Here is a 27,480-nt window from a genome sequence, read left to right as displayed (position 1 = left end):
CGGGACAAGTTAAGGTCAGTTCGAGGTCAGAACCAACCGCCACGGATTCGTCAGACGGCTCCCAGCGGGAGGGACGGAAAGGGGACCGTGTTTACGGATCTGAAGACTGTGTGGGGGCTGAAACTGCGGCAACAGTACTCCGTACTGGGCAGTGAGTTATGGGCGCCAGTTTCAGGGCGCGGGCGAGGCTGGCGCGTCGGGCCAGGGGGGAACCAAGCGAAGCGAGCGAAACAGTATCACTGCAGCCACATCACCTGCACCTCACCACGCGTGCATCACGAACCATCCGATTCATGTCGTGGTGCCAGCAAAAGGACTTGCACCATCACCGTGACACTTTTGCAAGAGTGCCGCAAGCATTAGGTGTCCTCAACATCCTTTCGTCGCCCTGTCGCCATTCATCCGTGACCGCGATTGTCCTTTCGACAAACCCGCGCAGTCGGGTTACCACGCACAAGACTTGATGCTGTCACGTTGGCCCGATTGACAACGTCAAGTGTGCTTTGAACATGGCGTAGGTTTTCTTGCTCCACTGTCGCTGAGAGGCGCGCTGATAACGGGAATCCAGCACATCTTCAACGAGAGAGGGAGGGGGCAACAACATCAAAGGTTCGCGATCATGATCATGCGTATTTCGTCTTTGGCCTGTTGCTGAGCCGGTCTCTTAGTTGTTGCCCGTTTCCGACCTCAGAACAAAGTCGAGAATGCGAATGGCGGCCAACCCATCGTCCAGTTCACCGGCGACGACACGGTCCAGCTGCAGTCGTCCGAGACAAATGCGCCCTTTACCTTTGATCGAGTCTTTGACATGTCCTCCCAGCAAGCCGATATATTCGATTTCTCCATACGATCGACCGTGGAGGATGTTATGAACGGCTATAATGGCACCGTCTTCGCCTACGGGCAGACCGGGGCGGGAAAGTCATATACCATGATGGGAGACATGGATGATCCGGACAAGAAAGGCATCATTCCTCGCATAACGGAACAGATCTTCGACGCCATCCTCGTCCATGGCTCCGCCCAGATCGAGTACACGGTCGGAATCTCGTACCTCGAAATTTACATGGAGCGAATACGCGATCTCCTCAACCCCGCCTTTGACAATTTGCCTATCAACGAGGGACCCAAGGGGCCATACGTGAAAGGGTTGCGGGAAATCTACGTCAATACCGTCGAAGAGGTCTACACGGCTATGCACTTGGGCCAGCGATCAAGAGTTACAGCGTCCACAAATATGAACTTGGAATCTTCACGATCACACTCAATATTCCTGGTCACAATCAACCAGAAAGATGTTAACACCGGTTCGCAGAAGAGCGGAATGCTGTACCTGGTCGACTTGGCAGGTTCAGAAAAGGTTGGCAAAACCGGCGCAAGCGGCCAGACGCTGGAAGAGGCAAAGAAGATCAATAAAAGTTTGAGCGCACTCGGCATGGTCATCAACGCTCTCACCGACGGCAAATCGACTCACGTGCCCTACCGAGACTCGAAATTGACGAGGATTCTGCAAGAAAGTCTGGGTGGTAACTCGAGAACGACACTCATCATAAATTGTTCGCCCAGCAGCTACAACGATGCGGAAACAGTCAGTACCTTGCGATTTGGTATGCGTGCAAAGACCATCAAGAACAAGGCCAAGATTAATGCCGAGTTGAGCCCCGCCGAGCTGAAGCGTCACCTCAAGATTGCTCAGAACCAGGCAATGACCTTTGAGAAGTACATTGCATCGCTTGATGCGGAAGTGCAGATGTGGAGAAAGGGCGAGACCGTGCCGAAAGAGAAATGGGTACCGCCCTTGAGTGGTGCAGGCCAGAAAACAGAAGCCAGGGCAAGGCCAGATACCCCTTCAAGAGCACCATCAGACCTTCTCCGATCGGACACTCCCAGCAGGCCTGACTCTCGGGCAGGAGAGAGATCGAGTACGCCTAGCATCATACTCGAGAAGGACGAGCGCGAAGAATTTCTGCGGCGAGAAAATGAACTCCAAGATCAACTTACGGAGAAGGAAACACAGGCAGCCAATGCAGAGCGAAGTCTTCAAGAAGCGAGAGAAGAGCTCAAGTCATACAAGGAAGGCGCCATGCGAACGGCGAAGGAGAATGAGATCATGGCTGACAAGCTCAACAAGACACAACTTGAACTGCAGAAACTATCCTACCAGGGCAAGGAAGATGCCATCACCATGGAAGGCCTCAAAGATGCGAACTCAGAGCTCGAGACAGAGTTGATCTCCGTCAAGCAACAACTCCTCGAGCTCAAGATGAGTGCGAGGGAAACAACGGCCGTTTTGGACGAGAAGGATCGCAAGAAGAAGGAAAAGATGGCCAAAATGATGGCAGGCTTTGACCTAGGTGACAACGCCTTCTCCGAGAACGAAAATCGCATGCGGGAGATGCTTGACCAAGTGGATGCGCTCCATGCCGCCAGCCTCAATGGGGAAAGCGTACCTAGCCACGTCTTGGAAGATCTGAGAGCCAAATTGCTCGACTCCCAGACTCTGGTCCGACAAGCCGAGAAGTCACTGTCTGAACGAGCGGAGGACGACCGTGAGGATCGAACGATAGCACTTGAGGAGAAATTGGCAGCCGTGCAACAAGACTATGAAGATCTGCTCTCTGGGAAGCTAGGTGCCGATGACGTGGAGAGCGTCAAGGGACGACTGGAGCAGCTGTACTCTGATCGCAGGGACACTCAGAACGAACTCGTCCATGATCTCCGAGACCAACTGACGCACAAGTCTCAGGAGATTGAAAAGCTTCAGAAGACCATCACAGACCTGCAATCTCGATTAGGATCCAACGGAGCAGTGGCAAACGGCATTTCGGGCAAGACCCTCCAACAACAGATCAGCGACTTTGAGTCGATGAAGAAGAACCTCATGCGCGACTTGCAGAACCGATGCGAGCGAGTGGTTGAGCTCGAGATTTCGCTGGACGAAACACGAGAACAGTACAACAACGTCCTCCGATCGAGTAACAACCGACAGCAGCAGAAGAAGATGGCGTTCTTGGAACGCAATCTTGAACAGCTTACCGTGGTGCAGAGGCAACTTGTGGATCAAAACACAAGTCTGAAGAAAGAAGTCGCCATCGCGGAGCGGAAACTGATCGCACGGAACGAACGCATTTTGAGTCTGGAGAGCCTGTTGGCTGACAGCCAGGACAAATTGACAGCAGCAAACCACAGGTATGTGTTGGCCACATGGATCAAAGCAAGTTTCGGAGCTAACTCTAGCTACAGATTCGAGGCACAGCTTGCAGCCGTCAGAGAACGTCTCGAAGCAGCCAAGGTTTCGTCGAGGAACATGGCGACGGGCGGTGCAGGAGCGACTGGCGGATTCAACAGCTTGATGAACGCCGGTGCTCGAATTGCCAAACCTCTGCGTGGCGGCGGTGGTGCACCTACCCACACTGAAAGTGCGAACGGAGGCCCCGGCTTACCAATTATCTCGAATCTCAGCGGGTCGGACGGAGGCAATAAAAGAGGCAGCTGGTTCTTTAACAACAGGTGACGCGCCGGCACGTCTGAAGAGCGACTAAGTACTTTCTCAACTGAACTAGACAGTGGACTCGGGCTTGGTGATAAGACGGCGCAGCACAGGACCCCGGAACACAGAGACTCAGTGCGGATGTTTGATATGCTGGATGGACTGACGTTGATGCATCATGAGCGACGGCGACTTTCACTTCAACAGGGGTGCTCTGTTCGAAATTTACAATGAGACACGGTAGACCAGCAAGATTCCCCCCCTTTCTTTACCCCACCAAGAATGTACATTTATTAAAGAGCTGAGATAGTTTGCAGAAACTTGACGCTCTTAATGGATCGAGATGTCGTTTTCGACCTTTCCCTGGGGTGTTCTTACTGCGTTGTTTCGCTATTACCATCTGATTCATGTCGTTGGCTTGGACGCGCCGCTCATAGCAACTGCTGGTCCATCGACTCGGGGGAATGCACTCTTCCAGGATGTCAAGCCAGTTCCACAACAGAAGTCTTGTCCCTTGGCATGTCATGACAGAAGTCACGCAGAGTACGGAGTACATCGTATGGATATTGCCATTCGCCATTTGCGGCTCTCCTCGCCATGGAAATCTGCTCATCCTTTCGAAGGTCGCGCTTCGCCGCCGTCAAGTGGGGTTTGAAGCTCTGTCATGGAGGTATGTGAGCATACGATGGAATAGGCCGCAGGTTTGACGAGAGAGCGTCCCGTGCCTTTTTGACCAGTTGGAACGCGTGTTGGTGTCTTACCCCAGCCCGAGAAGCATAAGTGGATCGAAATTTGTTAACCAGCTATGTACTCCGTACAATACTTGATTTCGTGTCTCATGCCATGCCATGCCATGTTAACGTCAAGGACAAATACACATCAGGGAGTCCCGCACATTGATTGTCCCTTCCTCTAGATCTACATACGGACATGCATGATCGTTCATATATGTACGTACGTACGTGCGTACGTGGTTTGAGATTACTGAGTTCTACACTCACGTCTGGTAGCACGAGCTGTCGACTCAACTGGGCGACTTCCTAGGTTGTACTCCGTACATCCAGAGTCATTGGCATTATTACCGACTCTATTTCACACATCGCGGATGTCGAACTCTAGGGATCCGAGCACTCTCATTCTCAGAGTGTATTACCGTGAGAATCCAAGACTCAGTTGCGAATGCGAAGTTTACAGGGAGAGGGGAGTGATGGATTCAGGCAGACGTGTGCCCGCTTCGGTCGTGAGCCACACGCTCAGCAAATCAATACCGCGAGCATGCAGGGAGGTTCTCGACTGTGGAATCTCTCACCGCGGGGGTGATCTGCCTCTCTACCGACCTGCCTCCCTACCATTCACAAAGTATTAAAGGGTTGATCGCAGGGAAAGGTAGACTTGTAGTGTATACGCGTTGTTGGGAAGTAGTGGAAGAATGCCACAGTAGGTCCGAGGCGGTTGATAAGCATGCCAATCATAACTGGCGTACGACGGTTATCATGACCTCCCGAGTCCCCAGAAGGAAGGTGTTACGAGGCACGTGACCTCTTCTGTAAGACATCCTTTGACTCGTACGCGGACAGCCTTACTAAACTACACAGACTACTCCGTACGCTCAGACAACTTCAACAGTGTTCAAGATGGTAAAGGCACGAGGCTACGGCACAGCCTTGCGGAGGAGAGCATGTGATTATGTAGGCATGTAAAGCTTCATCAAGGCAGACAGTCAGATAGTGAAGAACAGACCAGTTTTCCCTTTCGAGTTGCGCCTTGCGGTGCGCGCGTACGGAGTCTCTTGTGTGTTTCAGATGTGACTGGGAAGGTTACCCGACAGTTGGCCTGACAGCGCCAAGGAGGTGTCAGTGAACGTAAGCCCTTGTGTCAAGTACCGTATTGTTTACGTAGGCCTCTGTGACTATATAGTCAGGTCTGCTCCCAGACCCCTTTGGATTCATCATGTCCTCCGCAAGAGTCACACAGAAGCTCTAGCTAAGTGTGCTGAGCATAGTCATTACAGTCATCTTTGCGTCCCGTGTCCGCGCACCGATGGGTGGTGTTTCTTGCTCATTACGATCGCCGACAACGCCCCTTTGCCGTCGCAACCAGCGCCCCTCCGAGCCAACTGCCGCCCTCAAGAGACAGCTACGCATCGCCGTAGTAAAACTCAGCCCAATCTCGAACCGTACACCATGGCACGCCTCAAGTCGAACAGACAGCCAATTTTAGCTCGGTCGGTGTTCATGAGGTGCGCCGCGTAGAGGCGTACCAACGTAGCATTGGAAATGCCACGGAGATCGTTCTTCTCTATCACGGCCGCCGCCGCCACCAACCGTTCGTATAGGTCGGGATTGAACTCGGGGCTGTCCTGGTCCACAGCTCTAAGCATGGCCTTATGCGGCCTTATGGCTGAGGTACAGCTCGTACCTAGCGTAATTGATCTTATAGTCCCGCAAGGCCTTGCTCATCTTCAAGTCGGATTCGAGTTCTTCCAAAGTGCCGAGTTGGTCAAAGAAGACTTGCTGGAGGGTGTCGTCGAGAGAGGCCGCAGCGAACTGCATGCGGCTCCCCGCACCGGCCTCTGGGAGGCTGTCGCGGATCTTGGCCCGCTGTGAAACCCCTCGGGCGTCGATGATGTAGGTCAGCGCGTCGACCACCGCGACGGCTTCCTCTTGAGTCAGGGCTCTCCCAGCAAGGTCTCTGACCTGCTTCTTGGGCGTGCCTTTAGTGATGCGGCCTCCGACGAGACCCGGGTTAGCGAGGTCGTCGTCGGCTTCGCAGTCACTGTCGACGACATCTACGTCCTCGTGTAAGGTCAGAGCCTGTCTAACCAGTATGTTCACTATGGCGGTGGCGTCCTCGACAGACATAGTCTGCGAAGCGGGGGTCTGCAACGCCCGTAGAGTCGCTGGTGGCTTGCCAGCATTGTCTCTGCCACGGCGAGGAGTCACCGGAGCCACGATGGATATTCTTGCGCTGCGGCAAATAGACTTCTTGCCTTTTGCTGTGTCTTCCTCGTCGTCTGTGCTGTCATTGTACGGAGTACTCTCCATTCTCATCAACGCCCTCATCACCGTCGTCGAAATGGTCAGTCAGCTGAGCTAGACCTTCACTAAGCTTCGGACCCGTATCGCCCTTGGCACGACGGGCAGGACGTTCGGTGTGCTTGTCATCCGCCGTGACACCACTAGGGTGCACATTGGTGGTAGCGATGCCTTGTGTTTCGAGCAGGATAAGCAGGGTAGCCGGGACATCGACGCGCAGGGCGCGCAAAGCTGTGGTCATGGCATTGGTGGCCTCCACGACTGCTCTGGCCTGGGTGAAGATTGGCTTGTGGCGGATATTCTCGATGAGGGTTGCAGCCGATTGATTAGAGTTACGAGGTGACGAGATATCCATCGGGGAGGGACCTGCCTGTGAGCACACCACCGGCGTAAACATGCTCCAGCGCAACGAGGATACGAGCCATCACCGCACAGGGTACACCGCACACAACTTAGCCAGCCAGCCATGCCGATGAGGGCGGTCGGTAGCACATCCTCAAGGCGCTCGCTCGGGCGATCCTCACCGTCATCATCAGCTGGAGAGCACTGGAAGATCAGGAATAGGTATTCCCGAGATTGTATAGCATGGTACTCGTGCTGTACATGACAACTTCCAGTCTCTGGGAATTGAGTCCGGAGTCCGCTTGCTTTCAGCGTAACGTCACGTAACGCAACCGCTGTTCATGGCCATCTTCGAACAAGTCATCCCATGCTACTGCTGTAGTAGAGGGACTTCAAATACAAGTACTGGAAGATGTGCGTTGGGTTCAACAAGATCTTATGTCACTGCTCCGCTGCAGAATAAAGGCATGTATGTATATGTCTTCTTCTAGCCAAGATTGGTCGTCCAAGCACTGAGCGGCCCAATTACACTATCTGTTTGTCTGTCCGTCTACAGCCTATACTGTGTATGTCTGGCACGGACTCCCCAGTTTGTAGAAGGACCACATGGTCAAATTCCCAGACATGGCCTGACGCTTGCTGGACTTGTATCTCGGTGCTATATATCGGTTCTTCATCGTCGACTCGGCGGATCTATGCCTGCGGTGCGATGGCGAAGAGCTTGTTAAAGACATTGCTTGGATCGTACTGCGCCTTTAGTTTCTGGAGGCGCGGATAATTCTCGCCGAAGATGTCTCGAGATTTTTCGTCGTATTCTGCGTGGGATCGATAGGTCAGTGACAGTCAATACTCGGCGGAGTGCCGAATACATAGGGCGAGTCCAAAGCTGGGCGCGCAGGAAGGGAAAAGATGAACCACTCAACTCACGATCATAATTCCCGTAAAGCATCGTCGCGCCTTTCTTCCCCCTCAGCCCAACACCGCCGTCGACACCCTTACCCGCCTCCCTGGCCTGGTTCTCCAACTCGGTCTTGAACAGGGCAGTCATATCCCTGGCCCACTGGCGACAATGTTGATCGTGCTCCTCCTTGGTCCAGATCGGACAGACCATGCCATTGAGATGCCATCCCCTGTTGGCGAAACTTCCGGCGTCATGCGCAACGACTTGGCTGGGGTCGTACACCTCGAACAGGACCAGACTGATGCCCGTGTCGTCATTGCCGTCGGTAAACTTGGTATACTCGGCCAGCACGTCCTGGACGAAGCCCGTGCGGAGGGGCATGGTGAACGCCGTGCCCTTCATGCTGGCGCGGAGCCCGATCGGCGGCGCCAGCAGCGTGTTAGTCACCGGGTAGGGCACCATGGCTGTGGTGTCGACCACGGGCCCGGCCTCATACAGCGGCCTGTACAGCTCCTTGGCCTCCTGCTCCGTGCCAAAGAATATGATCACGGCCATGAGCATGACCTTGCCCTCTGCGGGGGGTGGACGACCGAAAGCAACGCCGCCGGCACCCCGACCCGCGACTTTGGTCCGCCCCTCGCTGTTGGGCGTGTACAGGTCGTTCGTGGCGGCGACGACTTTTTCAATCACGTCCGGCGCAGGCGGGTAGATGAGCATCCCGGCAAAGACGTCGCCCTGGTCGTACGCCTTGAGCACAAAATCGGTGACGACGCCGAAGTTCTGCCCCGCGCCCTGGATGGCCCAGAACAGATCGGGTTCGGATTCCGGGCTGACCTGTTTGATTTCGCCTGTCGCCAGCACGATCGTGCCTTCCAGCCAGTTGTCGATGACGAGGCCCCGCTGCCCGGACAGCCACCCGTAGCCGCCTCCCAGCGTCAGTCCGCCAACGCCCGTGTCGGCGACGGTGCCGCCGGGCGTGGCGAGTCTGTGCTGCGCCCCGACTTGGTCAACGTCTCCCCACGCGGCGCCGCCTTGGACGTGGAATAGTTTCTTGTCCGTGTCGACCCTGACGTTCCGCATCTTGGCGTTCAGGTCGATCAGGAGGCCGCCGTTCGTGCTGCTGACTCCCGCGGTCGAGTGTCCGCCACCTTTGACCGCGAGGTCGATGCCCTGGTCCGAGGCATATTTGACGGCGATGGCGACTTCGTCCGCCGTGGTCGGCACGACGACCACGCCGGCTGGTTTCTGCGCGGCGCTGGACCACCGCTTGATCGACGCGGAGTACTCCGTCGCATTGTCGGGGGTGAGGACCGTGGCGTTTGTCGCGGACAGCAACGACTTGAGAGTGGAGATGTCGTCGCTTGTGATGGTCCGCTTGGAGGAGGCCGTGGTGATCGAGCCCATGGTCACGAACACCTATACTACACAGTATAGGGCAATATGGATTCGGTGGTTTCTATGGGGGGGACTTCTTCCGGTGAACCGGCTGGTCAGTCGAACTTGCTTGATAAGACTGAGTATGAGCAGGACGATTCACTCTTCTCTACGAGCAGTGGATCTTGGCTTGGAGTGGAATGACGACGACAGCGAGTGAGGCCCGCGCTTATATACTTGTCAGCTCAATCTGTACTCGGGCCGCGGTCGTATACCCTTCTGACTCGGGAGTGGGGCGGCAGTGGGCAGGGGTGGACGAGATCCAGTGCCCAGTATGGAGTACGTACTCGACACCGGGACTAGCGAATGCGAGGAATGAGATATTGAGGGCCAGGCTGGCGGATGGACACTGGGCAGTTCCCCAATGCTGAACTCTCATGGACGAGCACCCCTCCTCGAGCATATTAGGCTAGAGCCATGCTCATATTTGCTTAACCTAAAGGCCCAGACTGCCTAGTGGCCCAGCAGCCGAACACTGCGGCTTTCAAAGCTGAAGCCTTAAATCGAGGATTACAGTATCATGGTCGCCTGAACGTCTTGAAGCTGTGGGAACGACCGAATATGGCGTTGAATCTCACCCTGGAAACATGACAAAGGCGTGCCAACATGCTCGATTTAGTACCGTGTAATTCGATGCAGAGCTGACTCTACCTTGTGTTGAACTGCTGTAATTGACTTGTCTGGCGACTTCTATTGTCGACGCTGAAATCAACTTGAAGAGCCTGGAGATTCCCCACCTTGTCCACCCGCCTAGATGCCTACCTAGTACCTCCCCTCGTTATACTCCACATTGCGACTCGACTTCCAGTTGATGGTGCCGTGAAACGAGTACCCAGTAGGGCGACTTGCTACCGCTTCCTCGAGCTGCAATAACTTGATGCCTGCATGCCGAGTACCAAGACACTCTCACATGAGTCATTTTGTCCCCCGTTATAGGTATCAAGATCGTTCGTGTTCACACCGGCAGCACCTTGGCTGCGTCGAATACGCTTCGTGGACTAGACCCCAATCCGAATACGATTTGAGTCGGCTTGATCATTTCTTCCGTACGAAGGCTGAGAAATCAAGCAGAGCACGATGACTTTGTGAAGAATGAGCGAGGACGAGCTCCACGACGCTTGGAAAGAGCGCAACGCGTCTCAATTTCGATGTAAGTTCCGGACGAGCGTCGACCAGCTGAACATAGTGCAGGCTCCCGCCTTCCACTTACCGCTGATGAATTTGGCAGGCAGGGAAGTGCGTCACTTGATTCGCGAAGGAGTCCAACACGACGCGGCAGACAATGATACCGGTGGTGTCCGTTCCGTATGAGCTGAGCGGGTCCCTCTGATGGTTCACCACGTTCCAATGGCTTCCCGCATCATCAGTGCAGACAGATATTTCGGCCGGTCATCATGCGCCCAAAGCATATCCAGTGTGGTCCTAGTCGTTCTCTGCCGTTCACTCTCGAGATGGTATCGGAGTCGTTCTTTCAAGCGTGCAGAGCTTCGGGTGCTGAATGAGGGAGACCGATTTGAGAAGCGATTATTCCCATGACCTCCAAGCATTGAAATCGTCAGCTTCATGTGAATCCGGAGATGCTGTCGCATCCTCGCCTGCTCTAGCAGGCATGAATCTCCCGCCTTATCCTCGTCGTCATCATCCGCAGCCGCTTCTTAGCCCTTGACGGGGGAGAGCCATCCCTGCTGCTCACAAGCCCGGAAGATTAGTTTCTCAATGGAGGTCTCGGAGGGTTGGGAACCAACTACCGGCGGTTTATCGATGTCCGCAGAGCTGGATGGAGGAATTCTTTCTGGAGTCAAGTATGCGGGTGCCCAAACGCGGCGCAGAATATCCGTGTCATTGCGCTTCCATTTCCACGAACCGATGTAATAATTGTCTATCACAGTTCAGCACAAAACCTGACTGCAAACAGGATCAAGAGTCCCGGGTGTATCAAAGAAGTAGACCGATATTCAACAGGAAGCCCGGAGGTATTAAGAGAGGTCTGGTAATCGTGAGAAATAGGAAGCCTCAGCTGGACATTCTGCTAAATGGTGTGTCGTTACCCCTTAGGTGCCGGGACAAAGAGGCACTTTGTCCCTCCGCACTTGCGACCACTTCAGTCTCAATTGTAATTATGCTTCATGGTGGCCAGCAGACTCTTCTCATTGCCACCGTGGGTATCCTCCAGTTGAGGAATTCTTCCTTCTCTTTCAGCTCGGTCCACTGCCTCTGGATCGTCCACATTTACGCCAGCAACTTCGGCTTCCACTTGTCGAATTGGACCTTTGAACCACTTCCTCGCCCACAGAGCCCAGCTGGCAAGGCACCAGAATGCGATGATGCCCACAGCGACGGGAGTATAATTCAACGTCTGTGAATTGACGGGATTGAGCTCCGGCAGACAGAAAATGATGGTGATGAAGCCGATCCACAGACATGCGATGATGGCGACCGGTCGGGAGAACCCTTTCAGGTTGAAAGGTCCATGAATGAAGCCTCCTGGGTTTATCAGGCCGATCAGGATGGGGAGACCATAAGACAGGTAAAGTCCAATCGTGGCGATCGAGGTGGCTGCCGAGAAAGCCACCGAGGATCCTAGACTGGGTACGGCCAGTAGAAACGACAGGATTACAGCCAGCCAGATCGTTCGGATCGGGCTGCGGAAGCGGGCATCGACGCTGTGAAAAAAATGCGGGATACCGCCGTCTCGTGCGAAACTGAACATCATGCGTGAATTCGAGGTCAAGCTGAAAAGGCCGCAGTGCCACACACAGACAATGACCAGCACGAAGAGCACAATAGCACTGGTCTTGCCAAACACGTCGACCAGGATTTGTAGCACTGGATTGCCGTACTCGGGCGCAGCGGTGGCGTCAAAGTCCTGAATGCTGAAAAGAAGGCAAAGGATGAGGAACCAGCCAAAGACAGCGGAGCAGCCAATCGACATCAGAACACCCAATGGTGCTGACCAGGATGCGTTCTGTGTTTCTTCCGAGAGGTGCGCGCTGCGATCAGGTTAGTATAAGTCCAGAATTTTGATTTGTATGAGGCCACACAAACCTTGCATCGAAGCCAGTGATGGTGTATTGTGACATCAGGATACCAATACAAGCAACGTAGGCCGAAGAAGCTCGAATTGACCACCCCGGATCACCGGTTCCGTCATAGAAGGTCGCGAATACGAATTTTGCCGACTGATGATGAGGAGCCTTGGCCACGACGGCCACTGCGAAGGAGAAGACACCCAGGGAATGTAGAGTGATCGATGCGTTGTTCAGATAGCGCAAAATGTGTACGCCGAAGGAGTTCACCATGCCGTGGGAGAACAAAAGTGCCGCATAGATACCCAATGTCCGGCCCGCTGTTGGCTCGTAACCATTGACAGTTGCCAGAGTAGAAATGAGCCCAGCACAACCAAAGGTGATGCCCGTCGTGACCGCAACTTGACCCAGCAGATTGAACCACCCCGTCACCCAACTCGCGAACGGGGCCCATTTCTTCGGCGCCAGGATAGCTGCCCAGAAATAGGGACCTCCCGCACTGGGGATGGCACTGACAATCTCTGCCATGCCCAGACCGACGAACATGGTGAAGAATGAAACGACCAGCCAGCCGCAGGACATGACGCCTGGGCCCCCGGTGTTGAGCCCATAGCTGAAGAGAGTGGTGATGCCAGTAATAACCGAGATGATGCTGAACGAGACCCCAAAATTGTGAATCAAAGACCAATCACGCTTCAACTCCTGTTTGTATCCCAGTTCTCGTAAACGCCCCTCATCCTTGGACATGCTGCGCGTAGCGTTGCCGGTACGTTCGCTGTCAGCCATAGCTGCTTGTGTTGCTGAGACTCTATGTCGACTCTCGTATAGCCTGAGGCAGCTAATGACGATGATGTAGTTTCGTGGGGGAATGCGGGGTGAGCAGCGTGGGAGCAGCAGCTCTGCCTTGCTTGTGACGGTAGTGCCACGGCCGAGCTCTCACAGATGAGCAGGCTAGCTGCTGGAAGAGGGGAAAGCGTGCATCTTTATAATTTCCAGCCCAGAAGATAGCCAGTAATACTAGCGTTACAGCAGGGAGTCGCGTGGTCGATAACAGACATCCAGCGAAGAGCTCGATAGGTGAAAGATAATGGCTTGACACCCTTGTCAAGCCCTGCCAAGCTCAAATAAGCGTTACCTGTTCCAGGCAGAGCACCCGAGCTTTCGAGCCTTCAAGAGAGGTGTCCCACTGGCCAGCTCAGTCATCCAACTTAATCAGAGGAAGAGGGATACCTTCTGGTTATGAGCCTCCCAGTTAGCGTGCAGGATAGCCACGTGTGCTTCCGATATTCTTAAAAGCTGGCGTCAACTGAATAGATATGGGAAAAACTTGAACGGCTCGGAATGATGTAATGTTCCCTCCACACCGAGCGTGGGGCGTGGCATCTTGCTGGTTCCGGAGCTTATCTGTACTTGGCGAGTTGTCTCAACTTGGCGATCTCCGGACTTCCCAAGCCTCTTGTCACCACCAGAAGCTTACACTGATGCCCACAGAGCAACTCCGCACATAATGCCACCATCCGATCGGTATATATAGAGCTTGGCCAGCCTCGAGGACGCATTCCACGTAGGGCACTTGGCTGATACCAGGATACACATCGTCCCAATCTTCCAACGGCGACAGTTCCATGGCGGCCACGTCAATCTGTGACGTGTTAGACATGTCAATCGTGTCTTGTGCTTGTCCGTCTGCACCCACGATGTCGCTCAGCTCTTCTAGATCTTCCGGCCGCCGATCATGAGGAGCGGGCTCATCTGCCCGCTTCGGTAGTAGTGCCTTGCTGTGGTGTGGTGAGTATAATCTCACGTATTTCTTGCCGACTACCTGGCACAGGATGTTGTGGTAAGGATCATGGTGAAGTGGTGATATTGTCCAGGCTGGTCCAAACCAGATGTTCATTCGTGGCTCGCTGTCGAGATCTTCTTCGTCGGTGGTGTCTCTCCCGCTAGAAGGGGAGCATGCCATGGAAGGAGTAGTGATAGGGTTGGTCGTCGTCCTTTTTGCCCTTTCCTTTACCTTCTTCAAAGCAACCGGCGTACCAGCTTCAGCAGGAGGGGCGTCCAGGTAGCAATAGTCAGGGACTGCGACGTCGTTCCGAAGGGCGGGAATCTGTTTGAAAAGGTCGTGCTGTGCCAAGTAGCCTGTTTGTCCGCAATCTGCAGACTCGCCATCAGGACCACGGTTGAATGCTTGTTGGATGTAATGGGTAAGAAATTCTCGAAAGGGGACAATTTTCTGGCCCCAGTCATCGTCAGTGTAGCTTCGGCCTACTTCGATTGGCACTAGGCGACGCCCACCTAGGGTGATCTGAAGCCAGAACGAACTACTTTTCCACTTGCTCAACGCTGGCCAGTGGCCAAGCACGTTTGTCAGAACAGCAGGTTCTCGTCTTTGCTGAATGTGCTTTGCGAAATCTGTAAGGGAAGGACGATCGAGGGTCTCAACAGGAAAGTTGAGGGATGGCACAGAGACACTGTCGACAACAAAAGAATCACTGGTTTTCTCAGCCAGACAGGGTTCGAGCCGCCGTCTCTTTTGCGGGCGCTCGTCGACATCACCGACGCCTCGTACGATAGACTGGAGTTCGGCTAAAATACCATGAATCAGCTCTTCGCGGCCGACTCCTCCGGCCATGATGAGGGCCATGTCTAGAATTGAAACGATTTCGTCAAGCTGCGTTTCCAGTCGATAGCGGGTCACTGAATCTTCCTCGGAAGAAGAGTCGAGCCTGACTAACTTCAGCACTTTAGCGACGCTGGCGTCACTATACAGCCGGAACCAACACGTCTTGACGTCCTTGAAGGGAAAGGTATGCAGCTTCTTGTCTGCCAAGTCGAGGAAATGATCTGGCTGATCAAGGATTTTACCCGCATCGACGCCATCAGGAAAACACTGGTGGATGGCATCGTGAGGAGGCACTTCCTTCAATTTGGCTCTTATGGACTGCCAGTAGGCGACACCACGTTTTTGAAGCATCATAATCAAGATGTGCGGGTGATCGGGAAGTGAAGAATGGCTGAGACTGTTCTCAGTCGGAGTGAGTGATGCGGGTAGATGCAGTGATTGGCTGAGTCTGTGCGCAGGTGGAGTCAATGTGGATGGCTGGGCTTGGCAACTTTGTGAAAGTGAGGCAACAGCCCAACTCGCTCGTCCTTGTCCTCCGTCCTTCCCTGCGCTTTTCACACTGTGTCGCAGACACAGCTCGGGCTTTTCTTTATCTCGATCTAACCTCAGTCGGCAAATTGATCTGCGCGCGTGTGAGGTTACCGCTTATCTGAGGCATAATCGTGCCTTGGATCCCTTCCTCTACAAAGGTCACGAATCCACCTGCGACCAGTGCTCCGGTCTTGGGATTGAGGCTTCGAATTGGACTGTCTGGCTGCGCTGGTCCTCGAAATACCTTTGCGAACTTAGCTGGATCCTGATTTGGACTCCCTTCCGAGACAGCAGTCAACCATGGCTGATGTATCTTCTACCCGGCTCTACCTGGGCAATCTACCGCGCAACAGTATGCATACCTTGCTCTGATCTTCTTCTTTTGGTCTCCCAGGACAATGTTGCACTCTTGGAGGATAGTCAGACGATATTTCCGGACTGCACTTGCTGATCTCTGCGAATGCGCCGCCCGCTGACTCCCGCCTTTCTTCACCTTCAGTCACGAAACAGGATATCGAGGAGCACTTTGGCACCCATGGCGCGGGCACCATCAAGGAAATCAAGCTCATGAATGGCTTCGGCTTCATTGAATATGAGGATGCCATGGACGCCCGGGACGTTGTCCCAGGTAAGTCCTTTACTCTCAAACCCGATTGATCTATGCTAACGCTTTCCCAGCCTTCCGTATGATCAGCCTACCTCTCCTATCCCTCCTCGTGGCCCACCCTGACAAGCTCAATAGATGGAACCGAGTTCAAGGGCGAACGATTGACTGTCCAGTTCGCTCGTGGACCGCGCCGGAAGGATGATTTTGCAGGTCCCTCCGACCGCAACATCCCCCGGCCTCGTCGCACAATCTACCGCATGCAAATCACTGGTCTTCAACCGGATACTAGTTGGCAGGTCAGCAAACCCTTTGTGCCATACCCATGATATATTCTGGATGGAGACGTTCCCAGACGAAGAGGACTCTGTCTGCGGGCCTGCGGTTTTGTTGTTCCAAAGTTCTAGAGTCCCGTCGTAATGGGCCAGCGGAGCGCGTGAATGTTCCCAAACACGCCTGGATTGCGAAAATCTTCGCCGCGACCCATCCCGTTTTCCCAACCGCAACTCTTCCTGCTATAGTGGCTTTGGACTGTGCTCACCAAATACCAGGATCTCAAAGATTTCGCTCGAAACTCTGGTCAACTGGATGTCGTCTACTCAGAAACTGGCCGTGACCGCGATGGGAAGGGGTAACTACTATTTTCTTCTCGGTGTAATGGCCTGTACTCACGTTTGCCAAGGTTTGTGGAATTTGAAACCGCAGCCGACCTCAAAACCGCGGTGGAGAAGCTAGATGGGCAAACTTTCAAAGGAGCCACTGTCCATTGCTCTGCTGATGTAAGTTTCCACTGTTGGCATTATCTAATACTTTCTAAGTTGTCCGCAGATTCAGGACGAGAAACCCGATGCACGGAGCTATCGCCAACGATCCCCAGCAAGAGGCCGCTACGGACCACCAGATGACGATCGTCGGCCGCCTCCTCGCGGATGGAGCCCTCGAGGATATGGGCGAGAACGCTCACCTGGACGTCGCCCGCCGGTTGATGACTATTATGATCGAGGTTACGGTAGACGCAGCCCACCCCGTGACTATGGACCGCCGCCACCACGAAGATATGATGCCGACCCATATGATCTTCGGGGACCGCCTCCACCACCGGTTCGAGGCTACGGAGACCCATACGCTCGAGGTGATCCCTACGGTCGACCCAGAAGCCCACCTCGCTATGGTTATGCTGGCGGCTATGGTTACGATGATCGGCGATATTAGAATGGTTCTACTGTCCTCTGGCCGCCTGCACCATCCCAGGCTCGACTGGACATGCCGTCGACTACTTGAAGCGCGACAGCTGCGCTGGCAATGCCGGGACTGAGCAGGACCCCCAATGGCATTGGTGAACACAAACTTGCTCTTGGTCTGACCTGGAGCCCTCTTCGCGAGTACTGCGCTCACAAATGTCATAACAATGTTTCTTCGGTGTAATTCTTGCTGCGACTCCACAGGTTGTACTATGGAAGGGATTCCCAAGCTGGATTGGTTCGATTCTAGGAGGACGGCCACTGCATTCGGCAGAGAGATCCCTCCTGTTCAAACCCGAAATGATGGAGCGACGACATACTAAAGTGCTTACAATCAAAATACGCGAGTGCAAACCGTCACTTTGGACCTTCTGTTCCCTGGCCCTAATAGACTGGAAGCATATTACCATGAGGCCTATTGCGTTTAGCTCTGGAGCTGGCCCGGGAATACCTCACCTCCTAAAATGACTCCTCCCAGTGTTCCAAGCCACCCGGTACTGGTAGGAGAATCCGGCGTTGTGATGGTAAGGCTGACCATTTCATCTTGATCCAAGTCCGAGCTTGAGACCATTGATTGTAGACCAGCACGGAAGTAGTCTCGCTAGACCTTTTTGTTGAGAGGACACTGGCGACCAGCTGTCGTGACCACTCTCAATATCGGTACGATTTACAAAGTAGAGGTCACCAAAGAGTAAGGTTGGCTTACATAGCCAGTGTCGAGATCGATCGAATCCACGCTTTGCTACGAGGGCTATCGATGTCGCCGTGAGACCGTCATAAGACGTTGCCACCAAGTACCACAACGTCCAGTACCGGTGAACCGCTGCAATCACCAATGGTTCAGCAAGTGCTCCTCCAGACGCTTCACCACATACTGGCGCAGGAGAACACTCTATATGCAACCTCAGCCTCACTTCGAGTCCAAATGGCCGCTTGACGTGCTGAATTTCCCCATTGATGTTAAGGGGATTTGAGGATATAGAATCTCCTTTGAACATCCCCAATTGTCACCATAGTCCGTTATCCGCTGATTGCTTCCTTGAGATACTCTGCAGCTACGTCGAGCCTGCATGTACAGGGTCCTCTGTCCTGTTTGGGAGCAAGCTGTACTCTTAAAAAGGGGGTACAATGAACTCATTAAGCCCTACTCAGGTGGTTCGGCATCATTCCTGGGGCTGGAAAATTCTCATTTATATTTGCATTTCACATACATCATACCCGCGCTTCATGTTCACGTTCACATCGTAGCTCGTTATTTGGTCATTCACACCACTCTGGGGGATCGGGGTTTGGGTGGCGTGTTCATTCATGTCCGGCGGCCGAAGAATTTCTTGCGCAAGCCCTGAGATCTGCTGATCTCCTTCAACTTGGCCGGGTCTGCAGGGACGTCTCTTTCGCGGTCTTTCTGCTTGCCCTTGGTTTCGGAGGCGGCAGTGTTGGGCCGTGAACGACTCGCTTGTGCTGGTGACGACGGTGCTTGTCCCGGAGTTGGGCCCGACACCAGGGGAGGCGAGGGTCGCACAGGCAGGGCGGTCAAGCCTGGCGAGCTTACTTGGCGCTGGCGTTGCGGCTGTTGCGGCTGTTGCGCGTAGTAGTTGCGCTGTGGTGAGGCCATGTGTTGGGTCTGTGCGGCGTGTGGCTCTCCCAGTGGGTGGGATATAGGATATGTTCCCATGGAAGAAGTGGGGATGGGGGCATTCTCGCTGCCTGTGGGCCGATGACCTCTCGCGGAGGACCCGGTACTCCAGACGGTAGCAGGGCTTGCGGGAGATGCCACCGCTCTTCTTCCTCCTCCTCCACCGGGGGTCTGTGGCTGCCGCCGCTGCTGCTGCTGGACGTCCCGGCCATCCTCCACCACCTCCTCGTCGTCGTCATCAGACTCGTAATCATACTCGTCCTCGTCCTCGTCTTCGTCTTCGTCGTCCCCGTCATCGAACGACCGCTCGGGATCCCCGTTGTACACCACCCACCATCCGATCTTCTCGCCCTCGGCTATCTTGTCCCGCAGGTCGGCGAGCGCTTCCCAGGCTTTATTCGTCAAACCGGGCCCATCGGCAATGACTTCCTCCACGTTGACGCTCAAGGCCGTGATGTCCGCGAGCGAGTTGAACGGCGCGGACTTGGACATGGGCAGCGTTGCCGAGCGGGGTGCTCTCTTCTGGTGCTGGCCAGGCGAGTCTGGGTGCTGCTGCTGCTGCTGGTGTTGTTGTTGTTGTTGGAAACCTCCAGACCGTCCGGTTTCCGGCCCGTTCATACCCATTCCCGGACTCGCCGCGATGACGACGACCTTGTCCCCGACGTACGCGTACGGCTGGCTGACCGCGTACGGCCCGTCCACGTCCTCCGGGTTATACTGTTCGATGAACTCGAGTCTTCTGCCGCCGGGCGCGCCCTTGGCGCCGGCCATGCCAGGCTGCATGTATGCTTCGTTGTCCGGGTCCGAGTGGTCCAGCTCTTTCATGATCTCGGGGTAGGCCGTGCGGAAGGAGCGCAGCAGGTCGCGCCGCGAGTTGGCGTTCTGGATGTACTCGACCGAGACGTCGTCGAGGTTGTTGATGACGGCGTGGACACGGATGCCCGTGAAGCCTTCGCGCGGCCAGCGGAAGCCATGAACCAAGTAGACGGGCATTGCGCGGGACGGGCGGAGGGCGCTGCAGATCCGTACTGCAATCCAACGCGACGCGATCGTCCCTCGCAGAGGGTATAGCTGTGGACACAGATATGGATATGTATATCGATATCGATATCGATATCGGTCCTTGTGTAAGATATGGGTCTTCAGCTCTTGCGCTGCAGCTGACTTGCTAGCTAGCTAGCCGTTCATCAACACGTCCGCACGCCGCCGTGATATACCAGGATATGGATATGGATGTGGATATGGAGCCGCTTGTGGCAGAAGCATGTTCGGCGCTCTCTCAAGAGGGGAGCAAACTTTTGGGAACTTCCTCTCACTTGGGTTTCGTGAGGGAAATTTTTCTTCCCGCGGAAGCGCCCACTACGTACTGTAGGCGGCTCTTTGTGCAACCACAGCACACGGCACAAAGCACAGGGGTACGAGGGACGCGTTGCGCCGTATGGACTGTCTTAGTCTGTCTAATTATGGCATTTTTCTGGTTGGAACTGACATTAAGCGACAGGCGAGCTGCAGCTGCAGTTGGGGATCAAAGCCTGCGGGGCGAAGGGGCCTTTTCCCACGTGGTGCAAAAATTCCCGATCAAATGAATCGCTCGCTTTCTGCCCTGAGCAAACGAGGTATAGTACTCCGTGTAGTTCTCCGTACTGTGTACAGTAATCACATCTTGCGGGATGGGGAGTTAGCCTTGCCAGGTTGCAGATCTGACGTCCTCGTCACATCCACATGCATGCCTACCGGCTGCGGCATGGTGCCAACGGTTTACAATGCTCGGCTGCGACGAGCTCGAGAGTCGTCGGTTTCGTTGATATGGACAATGCGGCGCGTCTTACGGGAACGAAGGGCGAAGAGGGAAAGCAGTGCTGAGAGAGGAGGCAAGCCCCAAACTGGATACCTTGTGCCGGGCCGCTTTGCTGTCACAAACATCCAGTCGCTTGCGATCGCTTCCTATACTGAAACTCTCGCGAGATCATAACAAGCCAATGTACTGTCCCTAGCTCTTTGACGCGGGACTTATCAGTGGAAGCGAGGACACCGGTTCAAAGCTCAAGAGGGGTAGACCACCTGGCTTGCTGCTGCTGGTAACCACTATTCCGCTCTTGACGATTCCAGCGATGTTGGACGCAGCTACCTTTTCAGGTTCAGCGCCACTACCGACTTCTCTCGTGGTATTTGTTCCAGCTCGTCTCAAACGTCTCCTGATTCTCGGCAAACTTCTTGATGTAATCCTTCTCCAGCTCATGCGCTCTCTGACCAAGCAGCACGAGGCTATGCAGCGGAGGGCCTAGGTCGACATCACATAGCTCCCTCAGAGTGCCGCAAGCAAATTTCTGATCGTCTGCTCCGACTCTGGCGCATCCGATGGCTAGACTGTCTTCCGAGTATACGCTCTCTCGCTTCTCTTCTTCAATCTCAAGCATTTGCTGCGCGCACTGCGAGACGGTCATGTAGCGAGGTGGCTCATAGATCTTCCTACCCCGGGCCATATTCTCGAGTGACTGCTCTTTGACCTTGATATCGAGAAGTAAAAGTGTGTGCAGCCCAATCCAGCTATTCTCCCGGATGCGATCATAGAAACTGGCTGGTTTCCAGGTCTCGGTAAAGAAGACCATCGACACGGTTTGCCCAAAATTGTACAGCTGCAAACCCGTGGCACCAATGGCGTTGAGGATGGAGGCGTTGGGGATGGATTTGGTGGGTATCGACAGTTCTTGCGCTCGGAGGACGAGATCTGTGTGAGTGGTCGCACTGCAACCCCGGTCAGTCAGAGACCAGGCAGGTTGTAGGGACGGGCAGGGGAGGGACAGTTATCATACGTACCCGAAAGGGTCACCGACAACCAGGAAAGCAATGTCAACTTTGTCAGCGCCTTCCAGGATCTCGTCGCTGGCGGACTCGACCATTTCGCGGTCTGCTACGATCACGGGTCGTCCATAGAATGACTCCTACCTTGACTGTCAGATGGTGATCATGTCAGCAAGATATGCGACGACAGGAGATAGAAACAAGGGCAAGAAGGTCCCGTCATACCAGTCTCTCCTTGCCGACATGTAGAATGCTGGTGTACGCTTCGAGGTAGACTCTCTCGGCGCGCTTCACCACCTCCAGGCCTTTGACAGTGATGTCGGTCTCATCGGCGAGACCGAGACCCACGAGATAGAGCATCTTCACCCAGTAAACCGCGTGACTACAGACCCAGGAGTAACAGCAACAGTCGACGGCGGGGTACACGGCCGGAAGAAAACATTCAACGGGGACGAATATTTGGTGGGTCGATGGTCGTTCGGGTAAACGTCGCGTAAGTCAGTCATTTCTCACAAACGACGACTTGCCCGAATCGAACACGTTCCATCAACCACTGTGCGAGTCTATCTGTATATTATCATCATTGCTGCTGTTGTTTTGAAACATTTCCATATCCACATCGAGGGGTCGAAAAAAGTGACTACCACCAGAGGGTCGCTAGTTGGTAGAACCGTCAAGATGGCAGCCGAGAGGCCAGCAAAGTACAGGCAGGAGATCCAGCAGGTGAGAACACCTTTCATTCCTATCGCTTTCCACTACGATTTGTATGGTTTCTGGCATCTACGAAGGCCCGACAAGTCCTGGTATTGGTATTGGTATCTTATGCCCCGCCAAAAAGCAATCAGAGCCACCTTCGTCGCAGCCTTTGCCTGCTTCAAGGACACCCAGACATGATACCACAAGTGGATGGGAAGGAAATCTAGATCGACAGCCCGTAGATAAGCACGCACTGTACCGGTCATCTTTCTGTCGAACATTGAAGCCCAGAATCTACTCATGTCCTCTGCGGATCTGCCAGACCCGACCGCGAGACAAGAACACCGCGGACAGACCGCTTTACATACACAACAATGGCGACAATGTGCTTTGGAATTGAAATTCCCAACTCTGGACTCACGCGACACACAGAGCACGTTGGATACCGAACGCCAACATGGACAATCACAATACTGGAGATCGTCGAAGCCAAATAGCCCGGGCTTTGGTTCTGGGTGGCACCATACAAGAGTCTACCTCTGCTACAGCATTCGCATCCTCATCCGCATCCAGTGCCTACGACCATGATGACGAAACCGCCGAGGATTTCAAACAGAGACTAATCTACCTTCTCGAACAGATGATGTTCGTCAGCGGCGAAACGGCCGAACCCAGCACCGAGACCACGTGGATGATCGAGGAGATCGTGCGCGAGCAGGTGATAGAAATGGTATGCCCGTCCCCATCCGAGCTAGTAGCTATGGTCTCTGGTGCAGCGACTAATAACCCACCCGCCCCAGCTGACCCGAGCGACCATGCTCGCGAACCGGCGCGGCTCCAGATCCATCTCCATAGGCGACCTGATCTTCCAGATCCGGCACGACCGAGCCAAAGTGTCGCGGCTCAAGACGTTCCTCTCGTGGAAGGACGTGCGCAAGAACGTCAAGGATTCGGACGACAAAGGCGGCGGTGATGCCGGTGACGTCGGGGATTTCGAGGAGGTAAGAAGAAAGTTGTATTTGCCCGTCTAATCTTTCCATGTCAAACATCCTTCTCAATCTCCAACGTCCATCACTAACTTGATGACATTGCTAAGGCCTCCGGCGGCGTCAACCCGGCGGCACCTCCCAAAACCAGCGCGGCGAAAAAAGCCAAGCTCGTCCTCCCCTGGGAGATCCACTCCTTTTACGCCGAGCAAGTCCCCGAGCGGGACGACGAAGAAGACGAAGAAGAAGAGGAACAGAACGAAGCCACGTTGGCGCGCCTGGCGTCCGCGGACGAACGCACCAAGAACATGACGCGCGAAGAGTACGTCTACTGGAGCGACTGCCGGCAAGCGAGCTTCACGTTCCGCAAGAGCAAACGGTTCCGCGAGTGGGCCGGCTTCGGCACCATCCTGGACAGCAAACCGAACGACGACGTCGTCGACATTTTGGGCTTTCTGACGTTCGAGATCGTCCAGACCCTCACCGAGGAGGCCCTGAAAGTCAAGACGGCCGAGGATGCCGCGAATCGGAAACTCAACGGCGGCAGACCCGGCGAGGAGGCGAGCAAGAAACGCAAGCGCGAAGGCTGCAGTCTGTTTGAGATGCCCGAGGAGGGACGCACGCCCGTCGAGCCCAAGCATGTGAGGGAGGCGTTTCGGCGCCTTCAGGTCGTGCCGACAAAGTATAAGTTCATGAGGCAGGGGTTCGCGGGCATGAGGACGCCGCTGAGGTTGATTTAGGAAGAGACAGAGAGAGGGGAAGAGAGATTTGTTCGCAGCGGAGGCGGAGGCGGGGGCAGAAGCAGAGGCGAAGGCAGAAGCAGAGGTGGAGGCAGAAGCTGAAGCATCTGCGCTGCTCTGTTTCAATGTCTATGGAACAATCCGGCGATACGATACGGTACGATGATATGGCACAAGGGATTAGTCGTTGAGTCGGCGTTCAGGAGTCAGCTCGATCATGATACCCCTGTTGGCAAGGAAATCAGCCTGCAGACCATTGGGAGGGTAAGGTGGTCTAGAGGACTACCGGTGTACAAAGTATGACCATTTCGATGTTTGTGAACAACGCTTACCGTAAGCTTGTGACCTTGCTGCTATATTTTCTTTCGGATGCGCTTGCATCGCTCGGTATGCGAACCGTAGGCGCGCACTTCCATATGCAGGGATCAGGCTTTACTGTAGTACTGGCCTAGCTGTTGAGACAACAGACAGCGGACGTCATGAAAGGGATATAGAGGGTTTCGGTACGAGGACGACGAGCCAGAATCTGGATTGTTGGGTCACGAAATATCCGTACGTATGAGGATACGGCTGATCCCCTCTTACAGTTGACATGTATCTATATGCCCGCGACCTCCTAGTCCTGTGCTGGACTTGTTGAGGTTCAAGCATAGGTCGTCCTGTCGTCGTCTCCATCTTCGTGCGTTGATTAGCACGGGAGACAAACGACGCGTATGCTCACACGCCGTCTCATCAGGATTCGCAATAGGCAGGAAGGACATGAACTAATTTGTGGGCAAATACAAGTACATAGCCGGGTGATGGAATACTGTAGCTGGCAAAGAGCAACACTACGGTACTTGTACCAGGGGTTAGCGCCTTGAAGTACAGCTTTTATCACCTCCCACAGGGTGCATCCTCGAGCTCTACGACGAGATAAACAAGCAACAGTCAACATTTCGAGAACACAATATTCGCCCCCGTGCTCAGCGTTGGACCTCTCTTAAAGAGAATGAAAATCCCGCAGCCTCAAAACCATCCTCCGCTGTAGCATCGTATTGCCCAGGTGAATGATCACGCCGTAGCTACCAGTCTCGTACTGGCATTCCCGAACACCGAGCTCGACGCCAGCCTCTTGATGATCGCCCAGTTCTCGGAGTGTCACAGTTCCACGTTGCTTCGAGCCCTTTGTGTCCCAGAAGCCACTCTCATTCTTGGTATCGGAGGTGGATATCCCCGAAATGCCCGCGGCGAAACCGAACGACTTCGTGAAAATGGAGAGAAGGTAGAAGCCATCGCTGAAAAGGTATAGGGAAATCGTCTCGTGGCGCGAGACCCGCGCGTAGTTGCTGGTGGAGCTCTCCGACCCGGACTTTGTGTAGGACCCGACAAGTGCATGAGACGCCACGTTGGTCGTTTCAAGCGAGAGGAAGCGGATACTGCGGGCGATTGTGTTGACCATCGCTCGCATAGCGTTTGCATCTGCACCGGGACTGTTGCCACAGAGATACACGCCATTGTTGTGTGCGTTGGAACCAAGGATAACCGAGTATATAGTATTCAGGTTCTCGCCCCTATGGCAGCTGCTTGTCGCCGTGATGCCAGGAGACGAAAGTGCCAAAGGTTGTGCACCTGACACCAAGGTCAACGTCATGCCACCATTGTTTACCCAGGTCTGGCTCTGTCGTGCTCGATGCTCGTTGATCCCGTCGTGGGAGTATATCACGTTGAGAGAGATGTGGAATGGGACATTAGCCCGACCGGAAGGCACAGTCAATACCCTGTTGGCTGGTCCGGAAACTCCAGCCACAATGGTGTGATTGGCAGGCAGCGATGCCGTCACTCCTATAATGGGAAAGCTGTACGATCTCCATCCAGCAGGAGTGGACGTCCTTTCGATGCCGGACGTTGTAGAGTCCAGCCGAGGTGATGGGCTCGGTGTCGACGTAACGCGATATGTCGCAGGGTCGAGTATCCTGAGTAACGTGGCAGCCATTTCTGCAGCCTCTTCTTCTGAAGGTCGATCAGTGGTATTTGCGATTCGCGAAGAATCACCTGATTGCGAAGTTCGGGCAGCAGCAATGCTTTGTGCCTCAAGCCGTTCAGCCTGTAACCTGACTTCCTCGGTCACGGCTGCGGCTCTTCTTTGGTACTCTGCAAGTGCGGCTCTTTCGTCTGCTTTTTCTGTCGCATGCCTCAATGCTTCACCGACGAGAAACCCCAATCCTTTGAAGAGCGAGGAAGTTCGCGAGTGCGGCGCTGAACCTGGACTGGCACCGGGAGCTGATGGGTCCATTGTTCCGGTATTGAACGCAGTAAGATGACCAGCGACAATGCCAAGGGTCGTGGAGATGTAGTAGTCGGGAATCACGTCTTGCGCGGTAAAGATAAGGGAGCGGGATGATCGCTGGTTGAGTAAGTTTACCTGCCTGAACTGCACGTAAACGGCCAACCTCTTCGAGGAATTCCCAGGTAATATAGCTTCGTAGATAGAGAGACAATTGGAGCCTCTTCATCAAAGAAGGCACCATGCTGGTCCCACATGTGATGTTCCAAAAGGGCCATATACGCAAGTGGGCCATGCTCGGTAGCACCAGTAACTGGCAGGTCAGCTGAAAACAAGACGGAGACCAAGGAGAGCTAGATGGGAAATGTCAGTGTGCAGGGCTATGTCAGTTCAACTTCCCGATTCCAAGGAGAGGCTGTGGTGCATCTAGCCCTACCAGCAAGCGAGGAATCTCGTATTCTGCCGAATTAGCTCAGTGCCCAGAATTGCTGGGTTCGTGTTCCCTCTGGGTTTGAAGGCACTGTTGCACCTAGCACGGGGAACTTCTGTCACTCAACAAAGGTCGATTGTGATATCGACGCTGCATTGCCACCGACATGGATGAAGGGGGTATATCGTGGCTGGTGGATTAGGTTTCCTGAGAAAGAGATGAGCCACGTTATCGGCAAGAATTCAGCCCTGTGGCCATCCATCGGCGGCGTGGCGCATAAGTCGTCGCTACACATTAGAATGACGATGCCAGGCGTATCGCAGGGCTGTCGCCATGTCATGGCTGATTAGGGGACAAGGCGGCGCTCAAAATACAGAAGTGTCGAGATGGGAAAGCAAAGGTAGCCCGATGACGTCATTGTCCACCACAAGGCTACGTCGCAGCCTCGAGCCATGCAAAGAACGAGGCGAAGAGGCAACCGGCCGTTGGAGTCATATGATTGCACCAACACCCAGGCTAACTAAACGACTAATTGTATGCCTCTCAACCCCTTCATCTTCTCACCCACGCAGTTCATTCGCATCTTCGTGATCGTCAACATCACGACCTACGTTACCGCCAGAGCCTACCTGGACGCTCAGTCACAATCACCAGTCAACCAACCCCGCCCCACCGAGCACTCCTTCCGGAAACCCCT

General features: G+C 54.4%; 9 protein-coding genes across 9 annotated transcripts; 3 read left to right on the top strand and 6 right to left on the bottom strand.

Moving 5' to 3' along the window:
• Positions 1-509: 509 nt before the first annotated feature.
• G647_02397 (uncharacterized protein) lies at positions 510-3,514 on the top strand (the record flags this gene model as incomplete). The annotated part of the gene is made up of 4 exons (XM_008726746.1): positions 510-514; positions 569-609; positions 669-3,189; positions 3,244-3,514. The coding sequence occupies 4 exons, from the start codon at positions 510-512 to the stop codon at positions 3,512-3,514; spliced, it is 2,838 nt and encodes a 945-aa protein (XP_008724968.1).
• Positions 3,515-7,560: 4,046 nt separating this feature from the next.
• Positions 7,561-9,172, bottom strand: G647_02396 (uncharacterized protein; the record flags this gene model as incomplete). Its single annotated transcript, XM_008726745.1, has 2 exons — positions 7,561-7,682; positions 7,795-9,172. The coding sequence occupies 2 exons, from the start codon at positions 9,170-9,172 to the stop codon at positions 7,561-7,563; spliced, it is 1,500 nt and encodes a 499-aa protein (XP_008724967.1).
• Positions 9,173-11,309: 2,137 nt separating this feature from the next.
• On the bottom strand, positions 11,310-13,014 carry G647_02395 (uncharacterized protein; the record flags this gene model as incomplete). Its single annotated transcript, XM_008726744.1, has 2 exons — positions 11,310-12,192; positions 12,248-13,014. 2 exons carry the CDS (start codon positions 13,012-13,014, stop codon positions 11,310-11,312), a joined length of 1,650 nt encoding a protein of 549 aa, XP_008724966.1.
• A 673-nt stretch (positions 13,015-13,687) lies between these two features.
• On the bottom strand, positions 13,688-15,202 carry G647_02394 (uncharacterized protein; the record flags this gene model as incomplete). The annotated part of the gene is made up of 1 exon (XM_008726743.1): positions 13,688-15,202. One exon carries the CDS (start codon positions 15,200-15,202, stop codon positions 13,688-13,690), a length of 1,515 nt encoding a protein of 504 aa, XP_008724965.1.
• Positions 15,203-15,682: 480 nt separating this feature from the next.
• On the top strand, positions 15,683-17,198 carry G647_02393 (uncharacterized protein; the record flags this gene model as incomplete). Its single annotated transcript, XM_008726742.1, has 6 exons — positions 15,683-15,734; positions 15,882-16,014; positions 16,117-16,285; positions 16,538-16,617; positions 16,669-16,765; positions 16,815-17,198. The coding sequence occupies 6 exons, from the start codon at positions 15,683-15,685 to the stop codon at positions 17,196-17,198; spliced, it is 915 nt and encodes a 304-aa protein (XP_008724964.1).
• A 1,335-nt stretch (positions 17,199-18,533) lies between these two features.
• G647_02392 (uncharacterized protein) lies at positions 18,534-19,856 on the bottom strand (the record flags this gene model as incomplete). The annotated part of the gene is made up of 1 exon (XM_008726741.1): positions 18,534-19,856. The coding sequence occupies one exon, from the start codon at positions 19,854-19,856 to the stop codon at positions 18,534-18,536; it is 1,323 nt and encodes a 440-aa protein (XP_008724963.1).
• A 1,154-nt stretch (positions 19,857-21,010) lies between these two features.
• On the bottom strand, positions 21,011-22,025 carry G647_02391 (diphthine synthase; the record flags this gene model as incomplete). Its single annotated transcript, XM_008726740.1, has 3 exons — positions 21,011-21,608; positions 21,681-21,805; positions 21,891-22,025. 3 exons carry the CDS (start codon positions 22,023-22,025, stop codon positions 21,011-21,013), a joined length of 858 nt encoding a protein of 285 aa, XP_008724962.1.
• A 793-nt stretch (positions 22,026-22,818) lies between these two features.
• G647_02390 (uncharacterized protein) lies at positions 22,819-24,087 on the top strand (the record flags this gene model as incomplete). Its single annotated transcript, XM_008726739.1, has 3 exons — positions 22,819-23,091; positions 23,162-23,362; positions 23,458-24,087. The coding sequence occupies 3 exons, from the start codon at positions 22,819-22,821 to the stop codon at positions 24,085-24,087; spliced, it is 1,104 nt and encodes a 367-aa protein (XP_008724961.1).
• Positions 24,088-25,069: 982 nt separating this feature from the next.
• Positions 25,070-26,362, bottom strand: G647_02389 (uncharacterized protein; the record flags this gene model as incomplete). The annotated part of the gene is made up of 1 exon (XM_008726738.1): positions 25,070-26,362. One exon carries the CDS (start codon positions 26,360-26,362, stop codon positions 25,070-25,072), a length of 1,293 nt encoding a protein of 430 aa, XP_008724960.1.
• Between the last annotated feature and the right edge of the window lie 1,118 nt (positions 26,363-27,480).

The sequence above is a fragment of the Cladophialophora carrionii genome (genome assembly GCF_000365165.1).
Source record: "Cladophialophora carrionii CBS 160.54 unplaced genomic scaffold supercont1.2, whole genome shotgun sequence".
Taxonomy (NCBI): Eukaryota; Fungi; Ascomycota; class Eurotiomycetes; order Chaetothyriales; family Herpotrichiellaceae; genus Cladophialophora; species Cladophialophora carrionii.
This window is presented reverse-complemented; position numbering and strand designations above follow the sequence as displayed.